This window comes from Python bivittatus, unplaced genomic scaffold (assembly GCF_059951505.1).
Source record: "Python bivittatus isolate LINGU-HERP-01145 unplaced genomic scaffold, Pbiv_v1 ctg000700_np1212, whole genome shotgun sequence".
Classification (NCBI taxonomy): Eukaryota; Metazoa; Chordata; class Lepidosauria; order Squamata; family Pythonidae; genus Python; species Python bivittatus.
The window spans coordinates 103,603,052-103,625,732 of record NW_028277098.1 but is presented as its reverse complement, the minus strand read 5'-3'; the positions used below and the strand labels follow the sequence as shown (position 1 = coordinate 103,625,732).

The window sequence follows — 22,681 nt, the reverse complement described above, 5'->3', positions numbered from 1 at the left end:
ATAGTGTTGGCTCTCCGGTTTACTTTGCTCAGAAGCTGAAAATGTTACCGGTGAAATAGTCTATCCTGCAGAGATGACTGGTAGAATCGGCACAGGATTTCAGAATAAGGTCTGGATCTGAAGCCAATCAAAGCTTTTTCTAGACAGACATTCTAGGCACCACAAAGTCTTTCTTAGTACAGATTTCCTGTCGCTTAAGGTGAGTATTTTTTCCTGTCATTATTTTGTGAAATACGTGGTGGTACTAAGCTAGTGGAGGCCTGATTTTGACACCTTTGGATTCTCCAAGAGATGCTAAAATGCTATGATTCATGTAAGCAAGTTCAACTTGCTCCAGGCCACAAAAGATATCTTTGTCCTCCTAAACTGAACAGTTAAGACCCAGGGGAGATAAAATTTGTGAATGCTTCCGTCTTTGCACAACAAGGGAGATTACCTGCCCAAACAAAAGCAATTTCAAAGCTCATTAGCTCACTTTCCAGATTAAACCAAGAAAAAAACATGTAATCTCTTTCCTGTAAAATCTCATTAGGCAGAACCCTGGAAAAGACAGGGAGGTTGGCTTCGATTCCAAGCCTAAAAGTATTAAAATTGGGCCAGTGGCCCAAATACATCAAAAGAAAGAGAGAGAAAGGGCTTTTTATTTTGCTGTTACATCTATTTTAGGCTGGGCGAAAGGCATGTATTAGATGGTGGCTTTTAAGATATTTGATTGTCGACATGATTTGGCCTTTGGGTGTGAGAGCAGTGCAAAGCAGTGACCAAAATATTGGACTCAAGTCTGACATGTGGATTTTCAAATCATGGCTCAAATAGAGGACCTCCTTCTCCATGACCAGCCTCACCACCTTCTCCAAAGCCTTCCCTAAAAGGGGAAGATTGGAGATCAGCTAATAGTTGTCCAGAGTTGCTGAATCAAGAGACAGCTTCTTCCCAAGGGAGCTTACCATCACCTCCTCCAAGATGGCCAGCACCGCCTTCTCCCTTAAAGAAGGATTGACCACTCCCTGAAGCTAGTGTCACATACCCCTCCTGTCCACCCAATCAAGCCAGGTCCAAGCTTACAGGTGGGAAAGCTCATGGCACAGAGGCCCTGATCCATGTCCTTGATTTTCACAAACTCAAAAGAATCCCAGATAGTCTCACAAAACTTTGCCTTGGTTCTCTCAATAGACTACACCCAAGTGAGTAAAGCTCATCCCGAATTTTATCTGCAAAGGAATTTTATCTGCGAAGACCAGTTTGGTCGCCAGATGATGCTCTTGTATAAATATGTTGTAAACCACTTAAGATGGTCAATAGAGCAAAGGATCTATACTTCTTCTGAGCACATTTAAAGTCCTTGGCAAGAGAGAGGAAAGCACAGGCATAAACACACACTGTAAACACCTTTTATTGAGCTAGCAAATCAAGAATTCTCAGAGGGTAGTAGATCTCTATAATTTTAGGTATAAGAGTGTCCATGGGGAACAAGTGAAAGTGCTATCTGAATCGGGCTGAAGCAAATCAGAAACTGAGGGAGAAATTAGGGTAGGATGAGATGCCGTTTCTTCTCCTTGAGCTGAATAAGAGGTTGAGGGGAGATCAGGGAAAGTGCGAATTCTTCTCCTTTGGAGCTGTGTCTGTCTGGACAGGCCTTCCTTAGAGGAATTTAGGAGTCTTATTGATCACCAACATCTCCTGTAAAGCAGAAAAGGAGCGGTCAACCAGTCAAACAGATCTAAAAGAAGATGATACAGATTCATGGAGGACAATGGCTATTAGCCATGATGGCAACGAGAGATATCATGGGACCAATACGGTCTATGGGACTTCATGCCCACATCCATGACTTCATCCTAGAATATCTGATTGACCACAGGGTGAAGAGAGGTCCGACTGGCATGGCCTTGATCTGACGCAGAGAACTTCTTCCTACATTGCACCCCTCACTTCTTCCTTGTTCGTTCCCACTTCCTCCTAATAAGGGCGGTGCAGATCTCTGAAGGGCTGCTTTGCTGCTTGGAAAATTCAAGTGAAATGCTTTTTTGAAGGAAAGCTGTAAATTTTTACTCTGTGCAGCAAAGCAGAAGCCTCCGTTTGCAAAGCAAAACAGCCCCGTGAGGCACTTCACAACCGATCCCACCAATTCAACATATACATCCTCGCAACCTCTTGCTTCTGGTAGGTTTTATCCAACGGCCAAACTGGCAACCACTTCCTTCACAAGCAATGCTTTGTTCCCCCTTAATGGTCAGGCATCATGGCTGCCTCCACCCCGCCCACTGAACCAGGTTAAAGGCTTAACCGCTGCCCTTGGGTCACCTACTGCTTTAGTGTCCAGCCTGGGGAGTTTTGCTTCGCTTTGCCTTGCCTTTGTGTGAGATGGGCTGGAATGCGGTTCCTCCGGAGACCCGGATGGCCCCCGCCCTCCTGGTGCTTTGAAGGGCCTTGAAGACCTGGTTCCTCACCCTAGACCTTTGGGTTGCGTGGGTCCGTCTTTTGCTCTTGCCTGGCCTCTGCCGTCTTTTAGTCTTATTCCTGTTCATTCTTGTCTTGTTTTACTGTTTGCTAATGTTTTTTACCTGTGAACCGCCCAGAGTCACGGGGAGTCAGGAGGTACGCAAATTTAAACAGCAGCAGCAGCAACATGCCCCCAGCCCTTCCAGTCAGTTTATGATTCAGGATATTGTGTGAATCCAGAAAATGGGTTAACGTGATAACCCAGATAAGCACGTGATAAGCCACTGGGCCCATTACGTGATGTCACACTGGCACCCGGGGAATCCAGAGGTGTGATTCTGGCAGAGCGTGAGTTGTGCAATGGTTAAGTGCAAGGCATGAGATTTGTGGAGGGGTCAAAAAAGTCAAGATGGGAGCTGTGGTCACACAGTTGTAGCCTCACCCCATTTTGACATGTGTTTTGACCCCCCTTTCCCCAAATCACGACTGCAAGAAATGCAATGGAGATTCAATCCCATTATTGATCTGATTTGGATATTGACAACAAATTCTGGCAAAATTTGCATTCAGCAACCTGTTAAAACACAGAACATACAGATGATCCAGACAGACTTTTCAAAGCCCTTATATTTAAATTCTGGGCTTTGTAAAATTAAGGGAAATTTCCTCTAGGATGTGGAAGAAAAGACTGATTTCTTGAAGACAACGGCTGGCAGAGTTGAAGGAATCGTTTTTAGGAAATGAATAATCAAGCTCTTACTTCAAGGGTATTAACAACACCGTCAACAAAGTTCAGGTTGAAAATATTCGGGAGTGGGATTCCAATGTTCAGGGCCCCTAAATAAAATGAACGAAACCAGAGTTAGGCCCCAAATCAGATGTCTGTTAGAAGTCATGGTGATGCCACCTACTTTTTGCACATTACTGAATGTGTGTCATTTGCGCAATGACACTATAAAGTGCATCATGTATCTGACCCCCTTCCCTGCCCGCCCATAACAGGCATGTCGCACTGCAGCTCGGCTTCTCTGCAGTGAAGGGACCCTGGAGGTCCTACCATTAATCAGTGGCAGGTATCCAGTCTGAAGGATGTTTGTGATCCAGTTTTTAAGGCCGTTTTCCTGCAAGAGAAAGAGAACGGTTCCTACCCCTCACACAGACCGACCCAGATGGCTATCCCATCTCTGCAGATCCTGGACAGTCATAATTAGTTAATGACATGGTCTGATTCCATGCAAGGCAACACTATTTATTCCTATATTTGCAGTCAAGAACTTCTCAGAACGAGGGCAAATGTCTCCCTGAAAAATGTCTTGCCTCGTCTGTCAGCTCAGCCAACAGCTGAAGCATGTTGAACACCCTAACCCCAATGCCCTAACTTTAGGCCAGACGAGATCAATTATACCTGTAGCATTAAATTGGACTGGAAATGCTGACATAATTATAATTATGCATAATAATTATGTATAATAATAATTACGTTAAACATTTTAATTCTATCTGAATGCCTGGAAAAGCATCCTTCAGTTTGCAGGGAGAGGCAGATTGAAGCAGGGTTTTCTTCGGCCAAGGCAGCTATGGAGCTGAGTCCAAAATAAGCTCTCAAATAAGAGCCTGAGGCATTCAACAAGATGTTTCTAATTCACCCAATCAGTGAAATATACTTTCCAGCATGGGTAGCAAATGCATTACAGGACACAGAGTTACATTACAGGGCATACTTACATCAAAGGAGCCCATTTCGGGGACGCTGAGAGAGACACTGTGAAAAGAAGCATTAAAATGAAGGCGTTTGCAGAGGCACCTGGTCTAGAGCAGCTCCACAGCAGGCCTCGGGGCGCATCACTGATCAGGAGCACCTGCTGCCAGGCCTCAGAGAACCTAGATTAGGACTTTCTAGCCTGCCCACTTGACAAGGGGCAACAGCGAAGCTGCACTGGACTCCTACAAGCTGTGGGTAAAATACAGGGAAGTGTCACATCAAACCTTTTTGGCGGAGTGCAGCTGCCGCCAGAGGTGTCGGGAGGGCAAAAAAGCCACAGCTGCAAGATCAAAGGCCCACCCTTTTTAACGTGCATCTCGACTTTTTAGACACACCCACCCAGAGACACCCCTGCCTGCTGCAGGAACAGCGGGGAGTCAGCGTGGGCAAAGCAGTCCAAAAACCGATCACATTTCTGTCCGGTCCCATGCATCCATCTATGTAGCTTAAGGCTGGATGGTGAAGTTCTTGGTGCTCTCTGAACTTGGTGGTTTGTTTGCAGATGTTTCATTACTCAGCTAGAGAACATCCACACCACTGATGACATTGCCTACTTGGGTAATGAAACGTCTGCAAGCAAACACCCAAGCTCAGAGAGCACCAAAAACTCAAATGTGCAATTGTACATTTGCCAGTTCTGGGCACCACTCTACGGATTGAGAGGACCTGGAGCAGTTCTCTCTTGGGCAGAGTGCAGGATGTGAAATCATGGATTTGAGTTCCAAGAAGGAACTGAATGAATGCTAGGAGAGGTCTCCTGGAGAAAGAGGAGTTGGACAGTGGAACCAAATCCCAGAGAAGTGGTGGCTCTCAATGTTCAAGTGGAGGCTGGAGAGCCCTCTCTCTGGCATGCTTTAATCTGGATTTCTGCAGGGAGCTGGGGGTGGACTCCATGGCCTCCAGGGTCCCTTTCAGCTCTAAAATTCTATGACCAAATCTGAAGTTTGAGCCTTTGTTTTGGGAGGGAAGGGAGCATTTCTCCTTCCTTAGAGATGAGGCATACATTTCCGGCCTTTGCTGTCCGCCATCATCCAGGTGTATCGACCACTTTGGCTGGGGATTATGGGAATTGCAGGCTAATACATCCAGACAGTACAAATCAAAGAGAGAAAAGCTCTTCTAGGGTTATGTCTGACTCATTTGATAAAGATGCCTACATTAACATGTTTTGTTTTAGGTTTTTTTTAAAAAGCACAATGAATTGGGGTAGCTTTTTCTGCCTATACCTTTTGAGGGGAATGCATCTAGTTCATGGTTAATATGGGCTGAGTCCTTTCACAAACAAGGTTGCCTCCATGTGGATCCTTCATGCCAACTAACCGCACTTTTTACCAATCCACTCCAAGTAGATTTTAGAAACGAAATCAGGTATCCCTTTAGGACAGTGCTTCTCAACCTTGGCAACTTGAAGATGGGTGGACTTCAACTCCCAGAATTCCCCAGCCAGCAAAGCTGGCTGGGGAATTCTGGGAGTTGAGGTCCACCCATCTTCAAGCTGCCAAGGTTGGGAAACACTACTTAGGATGTTTATTTTAGAGACAGGACACAACCAGTGGGAAATTCTCCTGTACAAGCTGGATTGGAATAAAGGGAACATCATCCCCAAATAATCAAGAAATAACCATAAATAAGAGGCCCCTGTTATTGCAAAGGTCACAATCTCTTCGATCACTGAGAAAAGAGTTCACTTACCTTTGCAAGGCGAGAGAGATGGCCAGCTTTGTTCGTGTAACGGTGAAGATTCCACTCAGGCTGATATTCTGTAATCACAACGTCATCTGCATGACTTTGGTCCCTGGTGGTAACTAATCTCGTAGAAGTCAAGGCTAATAGTGGTTCTTACCAGGATGGCTATATATTACCTCCAGAATCAGAGGTAGTTTGTTGATTAATACCAGTTGCTGGGGAATACAAGTGGGGGAACGTTACTGGACCCACGTCCTGCTTCTGAGCTCCTCCTGGTTTGATCCAACAGAGGTCTTAATTTGTTTCAAGTGTCCCTTCTAGAAACCTTGTTGTTTCCTTGTGGTCTGGATGGGTTATTTCCATCACACAGGAGATCTTGGCTTTTCCTAGACCTTTTGGGCTGCTGCCACCCCTAAGGTATCTGGGATCTAAGTGCCCCTCAATCAGATTTTCCTTCACGAAGACTTTCTTCTCAAGTCAATCCACTTGAGGAAGGAAGGAATTGTCACACTATCCAGGCAGAAGTTGTCTTCATTCATTGGGAAGGTCATCTAAACTTCTGTTCTGTATATAACTGAATTATGACTAAGTACACTCTTCATGGAGAAAATCTATCTACATGGTTGCTAGGAGTTGACACCAACTTATGACACATAATCAATCAATCAATCACACTCTGCTTTGGATAAACTGCAGGCAGAGTTTAGGGGCCAGGAAGGAACATGGATAATTCTGGCCCCTGGCAGGAAGAAAAATGCAGGATGCCATTGCATTGAGGCGTTTCTGGCCCTTACAACTGCCCCTGTCTGCCTTTTGGAGATCCTGTGCCCTTATTCAGAGGCCTTGGGTTATCCCTTTGTATTCAGTGAACCCTTCCAATATTTACTAAATTAGTGCCTGCACAGCTCACTTGCACAAACAAGTCATCGACTCAGACAGCAGAAAGCTTCATTTCTCTGCAGTCCACATTCCACCTCAACAGGAAGGAAGCTGTTGGAGTAATAGAGAAGCCATGCCCTTTATTGCTGCAATGAATGATTTCTGTTGAAGAGGGAGAACCTGAGCAGGACTTTACATTCTGGCACTCTGTGAAAGCACCATTGTGCTTGGGGAGAGCTTGCCAGAGACAAGACTTACTTCTGATAAAGTGGCGGGCTTTGGAAGCAGCGAAGCCGCATTGGCTGCAACAGCAACTCTTATCATCATAAAGCTGATAATTAGGGACAAGGAAGTTGAGAGGTTAGAAACAAGGGGCCAAGGAACCAGGGGATGAGACTTGCAGATCCTTTTGAGGGCCCTTCCAAGTCAAGGACCACCCAATCTAGTATCAGGAACCTGGCACTTCTCTTCTTACTCACCGTGTCCACTGTAAAGAGTGATGTGAGACTAGAGTTTGTAGGGGTGAACACCTGAAGGGCAGCCTCAAGGAGGATTGTGGCTTTCCCATTTTGCAGAGACACTGCTGGAACATCATGGACTTCAATCCTGACCCCCAAGGGCAGATCTTCCGCAACAAGCCGAGACAACTGTGGAAAATCAAACAATGGTTAGGACCCAGCCCAGTGGGCAGAAATCTTCCCTGACCATTATGAGATCCCTTGTAGAAAGACTTTACCTCGGGTAGCACAGCCTGAAGAGCAGATGTTGTCATTGGGATAGATCCATGAAGCTAGAGGAAACAACATCAGTCCAAGTTAGTTAGACAACGAAACTCCTTAACCACCTTATTCGCAGTTCGCCCAAGTCCTTCTATCTGATGTGGTGATTTCTTTTGACTCTGTTGGCTTTTCTCAACAACTCCAAAGGACAAGGGATGTGCAATAGCCCCATTTTGCAGATGCACAACTGAGGCTGATAAGTAATAGCACCTTGATGCAGTCCACTTACTTATCCCACAACTGAGCTGAGGTTTGGATCTGCAGCTGTTCTACGCAGCCAGCAACCTAGAAAAAGGAGCTAAGATCATCACTTTAGACATGCCATGCCAATAGAAGGAGAATTGGCCTTCTGGAAGCCTATCATTTCATTGGCCAAGTCTCCTTAAGCCTGGAAGAGATGTTTGGCAGCAAACCTGTACCTGGAGGACTTAATATTCTCTGTGCAACCCCTTTCCCAGCTGTTTTTGCAGCAAAGAGCTAAGATGTGATTTTGCCATGCTGGAAAAAAGTGTGTGTGTGGGGGGAAACATGTTTGCTATTTTCATCTGCAGTGAATGGAAGATGAAACCCTTGTGACACAGCTCCTAGGGGAATCTTCTCTTGCAGATAACTCTCTCCTCTACTGAATTCATGATCGTGGTTGTCTTTTCTTAGTTATTCTCAAACATTTTCCCACCGCTTCTTCCCAGACAAAAATAACGTCAAGGAAGAAAATATGGAAAGGCTATGCAACATCTTTTGATAGATACAGCAGCACCAAGAATTACCCATCTGGACATTCAGATGAATATTGTTTTCTTTCCATCCTTGGTTACCAATAGTTGCAATTAGAAAAAGAAATAATAAAAAAAGAAGTTGCCTAAATACTAGAGAAACAGGTAAATTATAATAACTGAAACTTTGCCAGGATTTTTCTTTCTAAAAACAAAGGAGTTGACCAAACAGAATAAAACATAAATCTCTGGCCCACAAATAGGTGCCAGAAACAGCCTGATCCTTAGCTTCTGGGTGAGATGGCTCACTGTCTGTTCAGTGATGTCTGCGTTGAACCCTCCTCTTGATACAAGCAGCTGGAGCAAAGAGGAAAGGAGGTCACGGGGAAGCAGCAGCTGGGAAGAATGGCCCACAGCTGGAGGCACAGGCAAAGAGGGGAGCTGCGCCATGGGAAAGCCAGTGGTTTTGCCTTCAAGATCAGTGATCATAAGCTGGAAGAAATAGCAGAGGATCAGAGTCAAGAGAGAATAGATTGGAGAGCACAACATCTCAGGATGGGTGGTACAACGAGTGGGGAGGGTGAAACAGGGTAGGTTCTCCCCTCCATGAGATAAAGCTTAACCTGCATAAAGAACAGTGTTTCTCAGTCTTGGCAACTTTAAGATGAGTGGACTTCAACTCCTAGAGTTGAAGTCCACTCAACTTGAAGTTGCCAAGGTTGAGAAACATGATAAAAAAGGCTGAGAAGACAAATGCTAGCCTGTCTAAACGGTTGTCTTATAGAGAGCAGAATGGAGTTGTTCTCTGTTGCCCAGGAAGGCGTGCCAGAACCAGTGAGTTCGAACTACCAACATCTGGTTCAGGCTAGACCTCTCATGGAGAAAATCTACTGTGTCTTTATGGTTGCTAAGAGTCAGTACCAACTTGATGGCACATAACCAATCAAAGACATCAGGAGGATGTCGGCCAGTGGAACACAGAGCCCCATGAGGCAATGAGGCCTCTCCTTCACTAGAGGTCTTCAAACAGGGGCTGGGCGGTCATCTGTCAGAGGTGCTGTAGTGCATCCTGCACTGAGCAGGGGCTGGATTAGATGACCTCAAAGGTCCCTTCAGCTCAATGGCTTTAGGATTCTACAATGATGTATCAAAAGTAGAAGTTACTGAGCACATCCATGCAACATGGCTGACTGAGTCACCCCTTCCCAGTCCATTGCCTTATTTCTGGGCGGCAACACCACAGTCTGAAACGAGCGGGCCCGTTGTGTGCCTGACATTTTTTTCAGTCCCTCCAGCAGCTGCAAAAGGGTCTGAGAAGGTTTGTAGTACGATTGGAGTGGGCATCACCATGGATGGAGTCAGGAGACCTTCCCTACTCCCCGCATGTTTCTGCCGCTCTTCCATGCCCTTCTGTACCACAGAGGCCAAAGGGGGAAAGGACCCAGACTCATTTTCACACTTTTATTCTCTCTAGGACTTGGTCTCCATCTCAGAGCTGGGAAGAGACAGATAATGCTACTGCCGGTAGTTTGCACAACATGGTTGACTAGGGGAAGTTAGATTAGTCCCAAACGAACTCAGGGCGGTTGGGGACTAACATAACCCCATATGGATTAGTTGCGTGGGCTTAATTAGCTGGATTAAGGCATGCTGAACAATGCAATCTTAAACATGTCCACTGAAAAGCAAACCCCACCAAGTTTGGGGATTTTTATTTGCAGGGAAACGGATCTAGGACTGCCACCTGAGGAAGCAATTTGGGGAAGAAGATGCTCAGGTTTTGGAAGCAAGTGGGAAATATGCCTCACCTTTAGATTCAGAATGATGTGTTGGCCCCTGAACAGCGGCAAACCAGCCAGAGTGTAATGCAGGGTTCCTAGCATCCCAAACGGACACACATCTGTCAGGGATAAGAACAAGGGAATGAGAAAGTCAAAGCACAACAGGTCACGCCTTTGAGAAGTCTCTCATGAGGCCCAGCACCGCACATGCCCTTCTCCAGCTGCAAGGATACTCTGCCACTGAAAAAGATTTCTCACTGAGGAGGAGACTCATTCCCTGATCATTTCTTAGCAGTTCATGCCTCCCTGCAGTCGCAGGGCTGCAGCACAGAGTTTCTCAAGCCAGCCACATGCAGGCCTCTTCAAAGAAACCAGGCTGCGCTTCAGGAGATGGAGACAGGCAGAAAGGCCGCCGACTCTCTGGCCCTCTGCAGCAACAAGTCTGTAATCTGGGAGTGACCTGATTCTGAGTGACCATGCTTAGAAGCCCACTGTTAGTGCAAAAGCCTCTGCATGTTTCTTCAGACAGAAGGCTGGTTGGTTGGTTGAGTTACTGGTGAAAAGCATTTTATACCACTCATTTCATGGACTCCGGGCAATGTGCAAAGACATAAAAGCAACCTTTTATGCAGGGGAGCATCGTAAAATCCATTCCCTGGTTGCAACATAAAGTAATTCCAGAGAGCAGCCACTTCTAAACTTTGAAAGCCTGCCTGTATGAAACAGCCTCTCTCCACTCTGCAAGATGCCAGGAATGAGTGGTGCTGGTGCCCCTCGGAAGGGACGGTGTTCCAGATCACCTGGACTATCAGAGGGAAGACCTGGCGGTTGGAAACGCCTCTGAAGCTCCTCTGAAGTCTTTGAGAGAGACTTCCCCGAACCTCAGGCATCCATAAGAAGCCACAGTGCTGTCACCTGCATGGTGACACAATTTGCATGATGACGTCCTGTGCGTGATGAAGTCATAATGCACACGTTGTTACCTGGTTTCCCGCCCCTCCAGCTGCCCACAGTCTTCCCCAACCTGGTCCCCTTTGAATCCATTTGGTCTACAACATGGCCTTGTGCTAGAAAACAAATGGACCCTCCATAAGATATTCATTGCAAAAACCGAAAGAAAAACTAAACCGAAGTCATGGTGTGCCTGGATTTCTCGTGGTGCAAGGAGACTGTGATGCTAATACAGTGAGATCTGATTCCCATGTAGCCAGTCTGGCACAGCACCTCAAAAGCTTCTGGTTGACTCAGTCCACTGTGTCTTTAATGGCCATGCTGGCCAATACCCTGAGAAACTGCAATGGTCATGTGGTTCAGTCCTCAGCTGTTCTCCACCAAAGGAAAACGCTTCTGGTTGCCCTGTCATTTTACTCTTTGATCTTGTTGAGTTGTCCCAGAAGAGCAGAAAAGGACAGGGAAATGGCCTGGAGCAATTTCCCAGGAAGGCAAGGGCAGCGCATGACGCTCCTTAGTGTAAGGAGTGAACGGAATGGGCATGATAAAGTTTGCATCAGACCACGCATGGTCTGTAGAAAGAGTTCTTTCCTAAAGCTGGGACCCGATGCATTCATCAGATGGAGACTCCGAAGGGAAACCTTCTCACAGTTAAACTATGGAATTGGCTGCCACAATGGTCACCAGCCTGGAGATTTTAATTACCAGTTAAATCTGTGAAAGACAAGGTTGTCAGTAACCATGAGACAGTCAGGAAGGCACTATACTGACCAGAGGACACAAGTCTCTGAAGGTTAAGTGGGTTTGGTCACCTTGGAATGACCTGGAGCAAGCAGAGGAGCAACACTGCGAAAAAAGGAACCATTTGGTTCCTTATGTTCTCTTCCAGTATTGGTGGGCCTCAACTTTCAAGGAAGGTGGAGTGCAGGCAGAGTAAGGCTTTGAAATTACAGCGGTGTAAATGCCAGAGCAAGCGTGCTTCAGACACCAATACAGTGAGGAATTTAATTGGGGCATCTAAGCCACCAGAGAAACTTCTCTTATGGTCAAACATCACATAGGTGGCTCATAATAAATAACCAAGGCTGAATACACCCCAACCATAACAAAAATCCTTACTGTTGACTGTGGCAAGAACAGTGTTGAGAATGTTCAGTACAAGATCAGCAACGGGACACAGCTGTAGCAGAGAAGAAAAGGATCAGAAATGAAGACAGGACTTCCGTTCTTCAACCTCACACTTCTTTTTGGCACTGGGGGGGCTGCAAAGGGTGTGCCCCTGACTGTGTGGCGCTAGTCAATCCGGACTGGGTGACAATCATCCACACGTGGTTGTGCAGAGTTGCCAAGGTTGGGCAAAATCAGAAAGGGGATCCTATCCAGCTAGGAGACCTTCTCGAGGGCAGTTGTAGGCAAACATTCACCATTCATTTGCAGGAAGGTGTAACTACTGGAGGTAGAATCATCTGTATGGATTTCCTCATGACCACTAGCAGGACTCACAGGATTGCTTTTGGTCTGCTACAAATGCCGTTGCTAGAAAAAATGCTGAGTCAGGTGGACTATTCAAACCTTTCTGTTGATGGTGACCTGCAACATCCTGCACTCAACTCCATCATAGCTTGCCCCAGTCTGATGTTTTCCCAGTGTGCTAGGCTAAAGTCCATTTGGAGGACACTAGGATGAGGAAGAATGAGCTCTTTTCCTTAAACCTTGCTTCAGTATTGAATGCTCTTTCTATCTACTCAGGCTCCTGAATCATCCCACCTCACTACATCATTTCATCTGGTGGTCTCATCTGAGTCCAGCAGCATCCAGTAAATTTCTTGGCCTTGCAAGACTTTTCTGCTGCGGCCCTCTCTGACTGATGACCAAAATCAGGAATTTCTGTCCATTGAAGCTACAGTGCTAAAAGGGGACAGGCTGTAATCCTGCTGAAGCAAATTCCTACTGGAAGACTCACCGCACCAGGGACAAGCTTATTCAAAAGAACTGTTGTGACGTTGTCCAAAACCAGTGGAAGGAACCTGAAAAATGAGTGGAGGGATGATCAATCTTCAGGCTGCTATATCATTCTTTGCCACATAAAAGATTAGGTACTCAAAAGGTTGGTACCCAATCAGGGAGGGTCCTCAGGGAGAGGTCAAAAAATTCAAGATGGCGACCACAACTGTGTGATCAAAGTCCTGCGACACAGAAGGGGACAGGGCTTCGATCACACTGTAGTGGTCACCATCTTGAATTCTTTGACCTCTCCCTGAGGACCCTCCCTGATTGGGCCAATGATCTTTCTGTTTTCAAAGCTGGAGAGAGACCCTTTGTTTTCCTTCCCAGGCAACATCTAAATAATTCACCTGAGTCAACTTTGGACCGTGAATCTTTATATCTTTCATTTATCCAAACGCTAAAACCAACAAAAGATATAGAAGGAAAAATGGGTTAAATCGCTGCCTCTGAAACTTGGCAACTTTAAGATATGTGGACTTCAACTCCCAGAATTCCCCAGCCAGCCTGAATTCAACCTGGTGGGCTGCAGCTATTACATACTTCTTCCAGGTGCACCTACCCAGTGGGAAAGGGGCATTGCGAGGAATTTGCCCAGCCAGGATCCAGGAGAGAAGCTTCTCAGAACAAGTGCTCCAGCAGTGAAATTCTCCCCTTCTTCACCTATGGCTGGAGCTAAGCCCTTTGGCTTCCAGTCATAGGCAACGTGGAGCCCGTGAGCACCCATGTGCCCCTAGGCACTTTCCATGGTGCTCACCAACACCCACCTTTATATGTTAAATCTTTTAATTAAAAAAAACAAAAAAACGTTAACCAGGGACCTGCAAGGAGATGCACCACCTTGACATGTATTTGCAGCAATGCCTTTGCAGGGATAAAGGGGGGGAGGCATCTGGGGGGGGGTAGTGAGCCTCCTGGTCAGGGGGTGTTTTGTGCTTAGCCCTGGCTAGCATGGCAGCCATTTTGTGAATGAGCCCACCCCACGCTCTCAAAATCCCAAGGGTATCCCCCAGCGAAAAAACAGTTTCCCTCTGACATACCTGCTCACCCAGTTTTGGGGTTAATTTGAAAAAGTGGGTGATATTTTATTAAAAAAAATAATAATGGATTTAAATAAGTAAAAGAAAAATGAAAGCGGGGAGGGCTATTCTTAAGTTTCTATTGTAGGGCTTCAGATCACTTTTATTTAGGAGGGAGGTTTGGTTTAGAAGTTGCTATGAGAATGGGGGAAATTATGAATTCGTCAGACTCATCTTTTCCACCCTGTGGTGGCTGGAGAATCTGAGACGTGCAGTCTTTATCCACCTTGAAGGTGAAGCTGCTTCAAAGTATAAACTCATTGCGCCGTCTAGCATTATTGATCCATCCATTCAGAACCTACCTTCCCCCCGCCAAAAAAAAGTTAAGTGTCCATTCGTGATGCATGGGGACTCACCCAGACAAGATCTGAATACCACCAATATTGGTCTTGCAATTCTCAGCAAGAAGCTTGGGAGTTCCCGTCTTGTCCTGTACCAGCTGGGCATTGACTGTGATGTTCAGCTCTACCAGAAGACTCAATGGCCCACCCAGAAGCCTGAAAGATTCCCAGAGAAATAGGGAGGAAGCTGTTTATTGGACCAACTCTACTTCCCCAAATAATCTGCAAGTTCCCAGACAGCGCTGGCCTTTTCATCCATCACAAATGTTTACTTGTTTTTTATGAGGTTAATATCCCAGACTTTTCTTCTAGGAGCTCAAGAAGGTTCAAATAATAGTCTCTTCTTCAATTTTAGCCCCAGAACAACAACTCCGAGAGAGAGTGACTGGCTCAAAATCATTCCACAGCTGAGAGTAGATTTGAATGTGGTCACAGACCAACACTTTCACCATGATGCCAATATTTTTCCTTCTTTGGTCTTCTTGACCTTGACTGATGCCTTGAGGCTTCTTAATGGCATGGGTCCTACCTGTTATTCTGGCAAAACCAAATCCTGAATTACTATTTGAAGATACTACAGTTTTCTAGAGGAGTACAGATAATCGGTGCATCGTCCCTTCCTGCAGATGCCACGTCCTACGGATTTTGATTTTGAATCACTCCATGGCTGAAAATTAGGTAATTTTCAGTAACAGGGGATCAAAGCAGGCCAGATGGTGGATGCCATGTTGCGATCCAAGTCTTGCCTCTTCCTACATGTGTGCAACATCAAGGCACATACAAAAGGAGCGGGGCTTGGATTGCAATGCTGCATCTGCCATCCTGACTGTTTTAACACACACACACACTCACAGCAGCCACTGGTTTCTCTTTTGCTGCAAAACCCAACAGGCAGCCACTTGTCCCTCTGATGCCAAGGAAGAATTCTAGTACTACTTCAACTGAAAGATCTGCAGCTTCACAATCACTGGCGGGATCTGACCCATGACCCAAAGGAATGAGCAGATGCATTGGCTTGTCCCATAAAAATACATGGAGAAGCTGGACCATCATTTGCGTAGTGGTGTTGCACCTCCTCCCGAGAACTGGCCACTTGTCAACATTCTTGAACCTGTCTTCAGACATCAGCTACTTTAGCAAACTACCCAGGCTTTTGATTGAGGAGATCTTCAGTATGAGGCTGCTAACAAATCTCCACACATTGACTATGTCAAAACTGAAACTAGAAGGAAGAAGGCGAGTAGGAAATGCCACAGGTGAAACACTCTGCCAATAAGACTTTGGAAAGGGAACAAGATTTGCTATTTCCCAAGGAAACCAACTCACGTGTTGCCCTTGAGTACCACTCTGGTGTAAATGGTCAGTCCAATCCCAACATTTGGAAACAGCGTCAGTGAGACTTTAGGAGAGGTGATATCCACAAACTTCAACCTGGGGATACAGATGTTCTTCATGGTTAAGAACAGAAACTAAAACTATGAAGGACATTCAATGTAATCACCCTAGTCATCTTAAATCTAGCTTTTTCCAGGGGACTTGGGTTTTGCTGATTGATATTTGAGGGCTCTGTTTATAATGGGCAATGTCTGTGCGTGCGTGCGTGTACAGAGTTGGGACAGAGAGGACGAGGACACAAAAATGATCTTCATCTCCGTCTACTCAAAGTAAGGCAGACAGAACAAGAGGCATGAAACACTTCAGTAATCAGTTCCTTGAGTTTCACTGTTGCCTTTCATGGACAACATATCCCAAGGTTCACTGAGAGGCAAAATATTTATAAGGAACTGCAAGGCCAGCTTTGCATTTTTTTTCTCAGTAAGTATCAGAATTGAGGCTTATAAACTGGAAGCAGTGGTTCCAGGCTACAGAAGAGTGTTAAGTAACAATATATCAGTTTTCCAAGGCCAATCAATGGCTAATTCAGAGGGCAGAAGAAAGAAATCTAGAATTTAGATGCAAGAGTCCAGAGATATAATTTCCTAATGTGTTTGCTCTTGCCTTAGAGCCTCAAGTCTTGTTCGCAATAAAGTTTCTATCATGTTGGAGTCTTCTCTTGAGTCAAGCCAAGAACTAAATTAAGGGTTAAGTGTCTGAAGATCTGTTATTCAATACGAAACCTAGGTGTGAAGTCTGAAAATATTGTAGATCACTCACCACAGGAGACCTTCACCTCCTAAGGGACCACCAAGCAGTCCTCCATCTTGGACTCCAAGGACACCACCAAGCAGATCTCCATCTTGGCCTCCAAGGACACCACTAAGCAGATCTCCATTTTGACCTCCAAAGACACCATCCAGCAGACCTCCATCTTGCCCTCCATTCAACCCTCCTGGGAGGTTTCTACCTACTCCTCCAGTAAGAAGCCTTTGTAACTGTTTCTGAAGCAGGTCATCTTTGGCCAGGACATCTGAGATTACTGTAGAGGGTTGAGAGCAATGATTACAAGAGATAAATTAAATTTAAACTCAGGCTCTGAGGTGTTGTTGCTAGCAGCAGCAGCAGCAGCAGCAGCAGCAGCAGCAGCAGCAGCAGCAGCAGCAGCATAGTTTAGCTGAGTTACTAAAGTTATTTTTGATTTTTTAGTATCTCGCCCCACCCCCACTCTCTATTTAGCCAAACTCACCTTTATTAATATAGGCCAAGCCAGAACATTCAAGTATTTTGCTATAATTTCAAAAAGATTGTTTATTTTTAGAAAATGATTTTAGTCCTCATGGATGTGGATATAAGTTCGAAAATGTGTTGGTGAAGCACTTAAATGCCCCTGAACTCTGAGATAATATTCTGCAGGTGTAGAGTTGAAGGTTGCCCATACCGGCTCAGTCTCCCACAAAAGATCTTCTGCAGCACAGCCCAATCAAAACTGGACAAAGGCAGAACTCCATTGTCACCCAATTGCTCTGTCCTTGAGTGTAGGAGCAGATGGAGCTGAGGCTTATCCTTAGATCCAGATTCCCATGATTGACCATTGGGATTCTACAGCATCTGTTCCCAGACCTTCCACAAGTAGGAGCTTGAATGATCAGCAGAGGTCCTTCTGTCTAGGAAATTCTGGGAACAGACTGGAGTGTCCTGGGAGGTGGACGGGTGGGCTGGTCAAAATAGTCAAGATGGCAGCTGCCATGCTCATAGAAAAGGAGGCTGGGCTTCAATCATGCAGCTGTAGACATTATCTCGACTTTGTTGACACCCTCCTAAAGAGGACCTTGGGAGCATAAGTCCACACTACTGGAGGGCACTCAGTGTGGGAAAGGCTGTGCCCTAATAATCTGGGGAAAACTGATAATTTAATTTCCCAACCTTCAGTTCTCTCTCCCACAAGGCATCTCCATAATAGTCATTCAGGAGTTAAATGCATCAGAACATAGCCAGGAAATCCCCTTTCCCAACTTCTCTGACTTTTTGTTTGCAAGAAGAGAAGAAAAATGGGACTCACAGTTTTCCAGAACAGCCTTGTCCACCTGGGCCACCGAATATAACTTTTCTGCTCCACCTTGGCAGATTGACAGGAGGCCACAAAGCAGAAGGGCCAAAGCCTTCAGCATGTTGATTCTGATGCCTGGAAAAGATATGGCTGGCAGTGCCTAGGAATTCCACATCATCAACTGGTCTTCAGAGAGCAGAAAGTTGAAAAACCATGAGAGGTCTTTCTGAAGCACAGATCATTCTCTCAAATGCCCGGGACTAATTACGCTGTGGCAATAAATTACTGTGGGGGGTGGGGTGGGGTGGGGTGGGAGACACACGGACTAGATGAACTCGAGACTCCATGATCACCCTCTGGGTTCACAGAAACTACAGCTGGCTAGTTTGGGGTGCAACGTATTATGTGGACTGAGGTATTTCCTTATTTACATATATAAATTCTACTTGCCAAATGCAGCACCCTGGGTCATATATCAAATCCCTGAATCTAACCCTATCTCTGTGTTCACACAACACGCTAGGTTTGTTAAAGAACTAATGGCTGGGTTGACAAAGCACGGTCGGTGCGGTTTGTTGGGTTTCTTACAATTGGGTATCCGAGGGTTCAATCTACAGTACAAACCAAGGCTATGGATTTATCCAGTAACCAAGTTAGGAGTAGGGCACGAACATTGCCTATGAATGGGAATGATCATGGACATCCACCGGGTACGTAAAAAATGATCAAGATGGTGGTGGTCACACAATCACACAATCAAAGCCCCACCCCTCTTTGTGCACTGCACATTAAAAGGGCTGGGCCTTTGGCTGTCATCTCGACCTTTTTGATGCACACTCCCCTGGGAATCATCATGTTTTAAAACTTTCATTATACCAATTCTGGTTCCTGCAAATGCATTTGGTTTAAGAGAACCCGGATCCAGAGGTTGATGGTGCTTGAGATTCTTCTTTTTCTTAGACACAAGGCTGTCCCACACTCCACCAGGCCATTTTTCTGGCTTATCTTCTATTGCTGGTCCAAAACAGTAGTTATATGGGACAGCCTAGTCTATTTTGCTGCCTGAGACAAAACCGGCCCCCTTTCTCCATGTCCAAAGTCACTGGACTTGCTTTTGAGTCCTACTTGAATCATGGAGCTACATCTTCAGCAGCACCAACAAAGAGCAGCTGGCGCTGAAGGTAGAGGGGTGGTCCTGTGGCCCTCCACAGCCCCTGCTGCCTAGGTTGGGTGTCTTGCTCTCCACTTCATGGCAGAGCTGGCTCCTCCAGCCACTTTCCAAGATTCCCACCACAGGGGCCTTGTCAGCCCTGTGACCCAAACATGGCCGGATGGAAGACTGGGGAGCTCCTAGGTGGGAGGCAGCAGCATTGCCTCAGAGCTACAGCCTCTCACATCAAAGAGGACTCCAGAACTGATTGGTCAGCTGAATTGCTCAGCAACATTGAAAACGGTTGGGTTAACCATCCAGGAACAAGTTGAACTAAGTGTTTTTTCAAAAATGAAATAAAGATGAACCCCAAAGATCATCCTTGCCTTCTAGACTTAGTGCTGATCCAGAAAGAACAAACCTTTTGAATCTCTGTCTCCAAGGAGCTGAACTGAGCACCTTACCTTCGTCAGTTAGCGGGCTTGCAAGGTGTTCCCCAGTTCCTGTCTGTCACCAAGGAAGATGTTGTGGACCCACAACCGATGGTCCTTTTATATCAAAAAGCTGTGTCAGGAATGAGGAAAAGAGCCTGTTTGTGGAAAGTCCATGATATTTGCTTTGGTGTAAAATAGCAAGTGATTATTTCCAATGCAAATATAACCTTAGAAATCTGAAAAACGGGTCAATTGAGTAATGTGTATTGAACATCTAAGCAGGTACATGTGATCCAACTTTAACCTGGGATGCCAATTTCCAATTTCAATCTCCCAGCCTAACCAGAAAAGCCAAGATCTTGTTTCATAGTCATCTCTGGTCCAGTCCCCTCCAGATATATTGGATGAGATTATGGCTCTTGTTTTCTTGAGCTTCAGGGGAGGGAGATTTTGCTTCAATCTCTGACTGCAATGCAGGGGGGATATGGACATGCTTGTACGAATGCAATGTGTATGATACACTTCAACATCAAAAATGGAGAAGACCACTAGAAGACAGCAAAGAGCTACTTTTCTCTTTCTCTTTGCTGGCATCTAGGGGGCATCTCAGTTTTGCAGCCCAGATATAGTAGCCCTCTTGTAAAGCACCATGAGATCCACTATGCCACGTGGCTCTGAGAGAATTCATCTATGCAGCTGTCCTGCTATTATCCTCAGTGAAGTCTGCTACCACAAACAGATGGAATAAGATCACCCAAGTCTATGTGCAAATATTTGCGTAGCATCCCAGCTCCAGCTCCCCTTCCTTAGCATCCCTGGCTCTCAAGGTGCAAATTTCTGGCATGGAGGACCCATGGCTTCATCCAGCAGGCCTGCTTTTAGGATCATTGGATCAAGTTTCAGCAGGATGGAGCAGGATAGACTTTTCTCAGGCAAGGAAGGAAAGAGATCAAGCACCAGCCACCCCGGTTCCTAGAAGCAGCACATGGGGTTTTTTAGGCATTTAGTGATTTCTGCTCTGCTTCCCAGTTAGTCATATCTCAAAGTGGTTTACAATAAAAATGCAAACTACTAAAAGACAATGAAGGGAGTGGCTTTTGGCCCTCTATGTGTCAATTTAGGAGTTCAGATGCATAGATCCGGTGGCTGAATGGCCAAAGTGGGGTGTTGATCACAGAGACCTCCAAGCCTTTCCTTTTCACATTTTCTTCTCAGATGTGGAGAGAATTCTGTGCACCTTTGTGGGGAACTCCACACTAAAAACTGGTGAATTCTGTCTTCATTGGTCAAGAGGCACACTTGATTACCAATTCCAAAAAGATGGCAGTGAGATATTGTGAAATAAACAGCTGTCATAGTTCAAAATGCAATAACTTAACCATATCAGGGTTGAAACCAGCCAAATTTGAGAGCCGTATGCTCCCCCAGAGCTCCCCACCTCCTGGTTTAGCAGCGATCCAGTTAAGAGGGAATGGTATTCTGCAGATATTGGGAGCCACGGTGCTCTTCCCTAGTCCACTTTGGTTCCAGAAAACACATCCCAAGATTAGACCTTAAGCCTTGATTCAGGTTATTCTTTCTCTTTTGATGGGCTGAGAACATCTTTCACAGAGGTACACGATTTAAACTAGAGCGGCCCCGAAGCTTCTGAGACCATTCAAGCCTTGAGAAATGAAGCTGGGATGGAGACCAGTTGAGGAGAGAAGCTGCTTGCCCCACATCTTTTCCCAGCACACCAAGACACTGCCTTCCCTGAGTCACGGACATGGGGCCTTGCTTGCATTTTTCTCCCCAGCAAGGTTCTTTTTTTACTGGGGATGTCACAGACCTTGGGGAGCTATGCCCTCGGCAGTGATGCTCTGCTCCAGTTCTGGGGAACAGCAGCCTGATCCCCAAAGGGCGGCCGGTCTCAGCCGTGAGAACAGCCGCTTCTCTTTCACCGCAGGCAAAGATTGTGCCCAGGAGACCAGGCCTTTTGCCGTGGCCTTTGTCTCTGCTGTGCGAGGAAGCCTGCCGCCGCACCATCTGGCTGGATTCGGTGCCAGAGGGAGCAAGTGCGCAAACAGTGTGCTCTCTGACATACAATAGGGGCAGTGAACGGGGCCATATCATGTTATCAGGACCTGGATCTACCCCCGGCCCTGTGCCAGGTCCACATAACAAGGAGGGAGCCAAGACAAGCAAACCTCGCTCTGGCAAAGGTCCTGGGCTGAGGATAAGACCTCATGGCAGGGCAATGGGGGGGGGTGGAGTGGAGGGGGAGCTGCTGCCCTTTTTCAAGAAATGCCTCCCTTCCCTTCCCAAAAAAACATTTTCCTTTGAGTTGGTTCCCGCTGGAAATTCCCGCTGAATTATGTGAAGCAAAACAATTCTGAGTTTGCAAATAAACCAGGGAAGTGGCTGGCATATAAATTACAAAAAGAAAAAGAAAGAACACGATATTGAAATTACAAGAGGGAGATACTGTATTAATGGAGAACATGGCCGTACAAACAGCATTTCATCAGTGTTATTCCAGTTTGTCTAAAGGAAGTGGCATCTCTCTAGAGAAAATAGATGGATATCTAAAGAAACAAAAGTTACCAGGGATTACAGAGGAACGGAGACCGATTATGAATGAGCCGATGACAGTAAGGGAAGGTTCTGAAGCTATAAAAAAGATTAAACTAGGAAAGCTGCCTGGACCAGATGGATTTCCAGGCCCTTATTATAAATGTTTTGAGGACGTACTTTTACACCCTTTACAAAACACAACGAATTCTATTTTGCAGGGAGAATTGGAGAGAGGCCAATAGAGCATTAATGCCCAAAGACAGACAAGATTTGACTTGAACAAGAAACTACAGGCCAATATCATTACTGAATAACAACAGAACTTGTAGTTTTGGAGATCTAACAAATCACCACGATTTTGGCTGATGGCCTGAAAATAATTTTGCAAGAATTTATTCGTGAGGATCAATGTGGGTTTTTATCTAAAAGACAGTTAAAGGACGATGTTAGAAATGTGTTGGGCATTTTGGAATATTTGGAGCAACATACTGAAAAACAAGCTGCATTGATTTTCTTGGACGCAGAGAAAGCCTTTGACAATTTGAACTGGGCTTTCTTGTTCAAGGTTTTGGAAGACATGAATTTTGGAGAGAACTTTATAAAATGGGTAAGATCGATTTACACTGCATGGAAAGCACAAATAATTGTTTTTTTTTTTTAATAAAATTTTTTATTTTTTACAACAAACACAAAACATACATAA

The 22,681-nt window shown here is 45.6% G+C and overlaps 1 protein-coding gene across 1 annotated transcript; it reads right to left on the bottom strand.

The window, feature by feature from the left end:
* Positions 1-1,433: 1,433 nt before the first annotated feature.
* On the bottom strand, positions 1,434-17,962 carry LOC148214307 (BPI fold-containing family B member 3-like). Its single transcript, XM_088128436.1, has 15 exons — positions 17,854-17,962; positions 16,572-16,833; positions 15,744-15,848; positions 14,433-14,573; positions 12,957-13,020; positions 12,113-12,173; positions 10,070-10,161; positions 8,571-8,753; positions 7,506-7,559; positions 7,249-7,416; positions 5,897-5,964; positions 4,168-4,204; positions 3,500-3,563; positions 3,203-3,279; positions 1,434-1,680 (listed from the first exon to the last, which is right to left on the bottom strand). Exons 1-15 carry the CDS (start codon positions 17,960-17,962, stop codon positions 1,642-1,644), a joined length of 1,524 nt encoding a protein of 507 aa, XP_087984562.1. The 3' UTR covers positions 1,434-1,641.
* Between the last annotated feature and the right edge of the window lie 4,719 nt (positions 17,963-22,681).

What these genes read in the sequence shown, in the direction of transcription:
- LOC148214307 (XM_088128436.1), bottom strand. Translation starts at nt 17,962, where the DNA reads ATGCTGAAGGCTTTGGCCCTTCTGCTTTGTGGCCTCCTGTCAATCTGC. An exon ending in GGTATTCAGATCTTGTCTGG is followed by an intron (nt 13,021 to 14,432) that starts GTGAGTCCCCAT and finishes CTCATTTTTCAG; the next exon opens with GTTCCTTCCACTGGTTTTGG. An exon ending in CAGACATCACTGAACAGACA is followed by an intron (nt 7,560 to 8,570) that starts GTGAGCCATCTC and finishes TGTTTCCTCTAG; the next exon opens with CTTCATGGATCTATCCCAAT.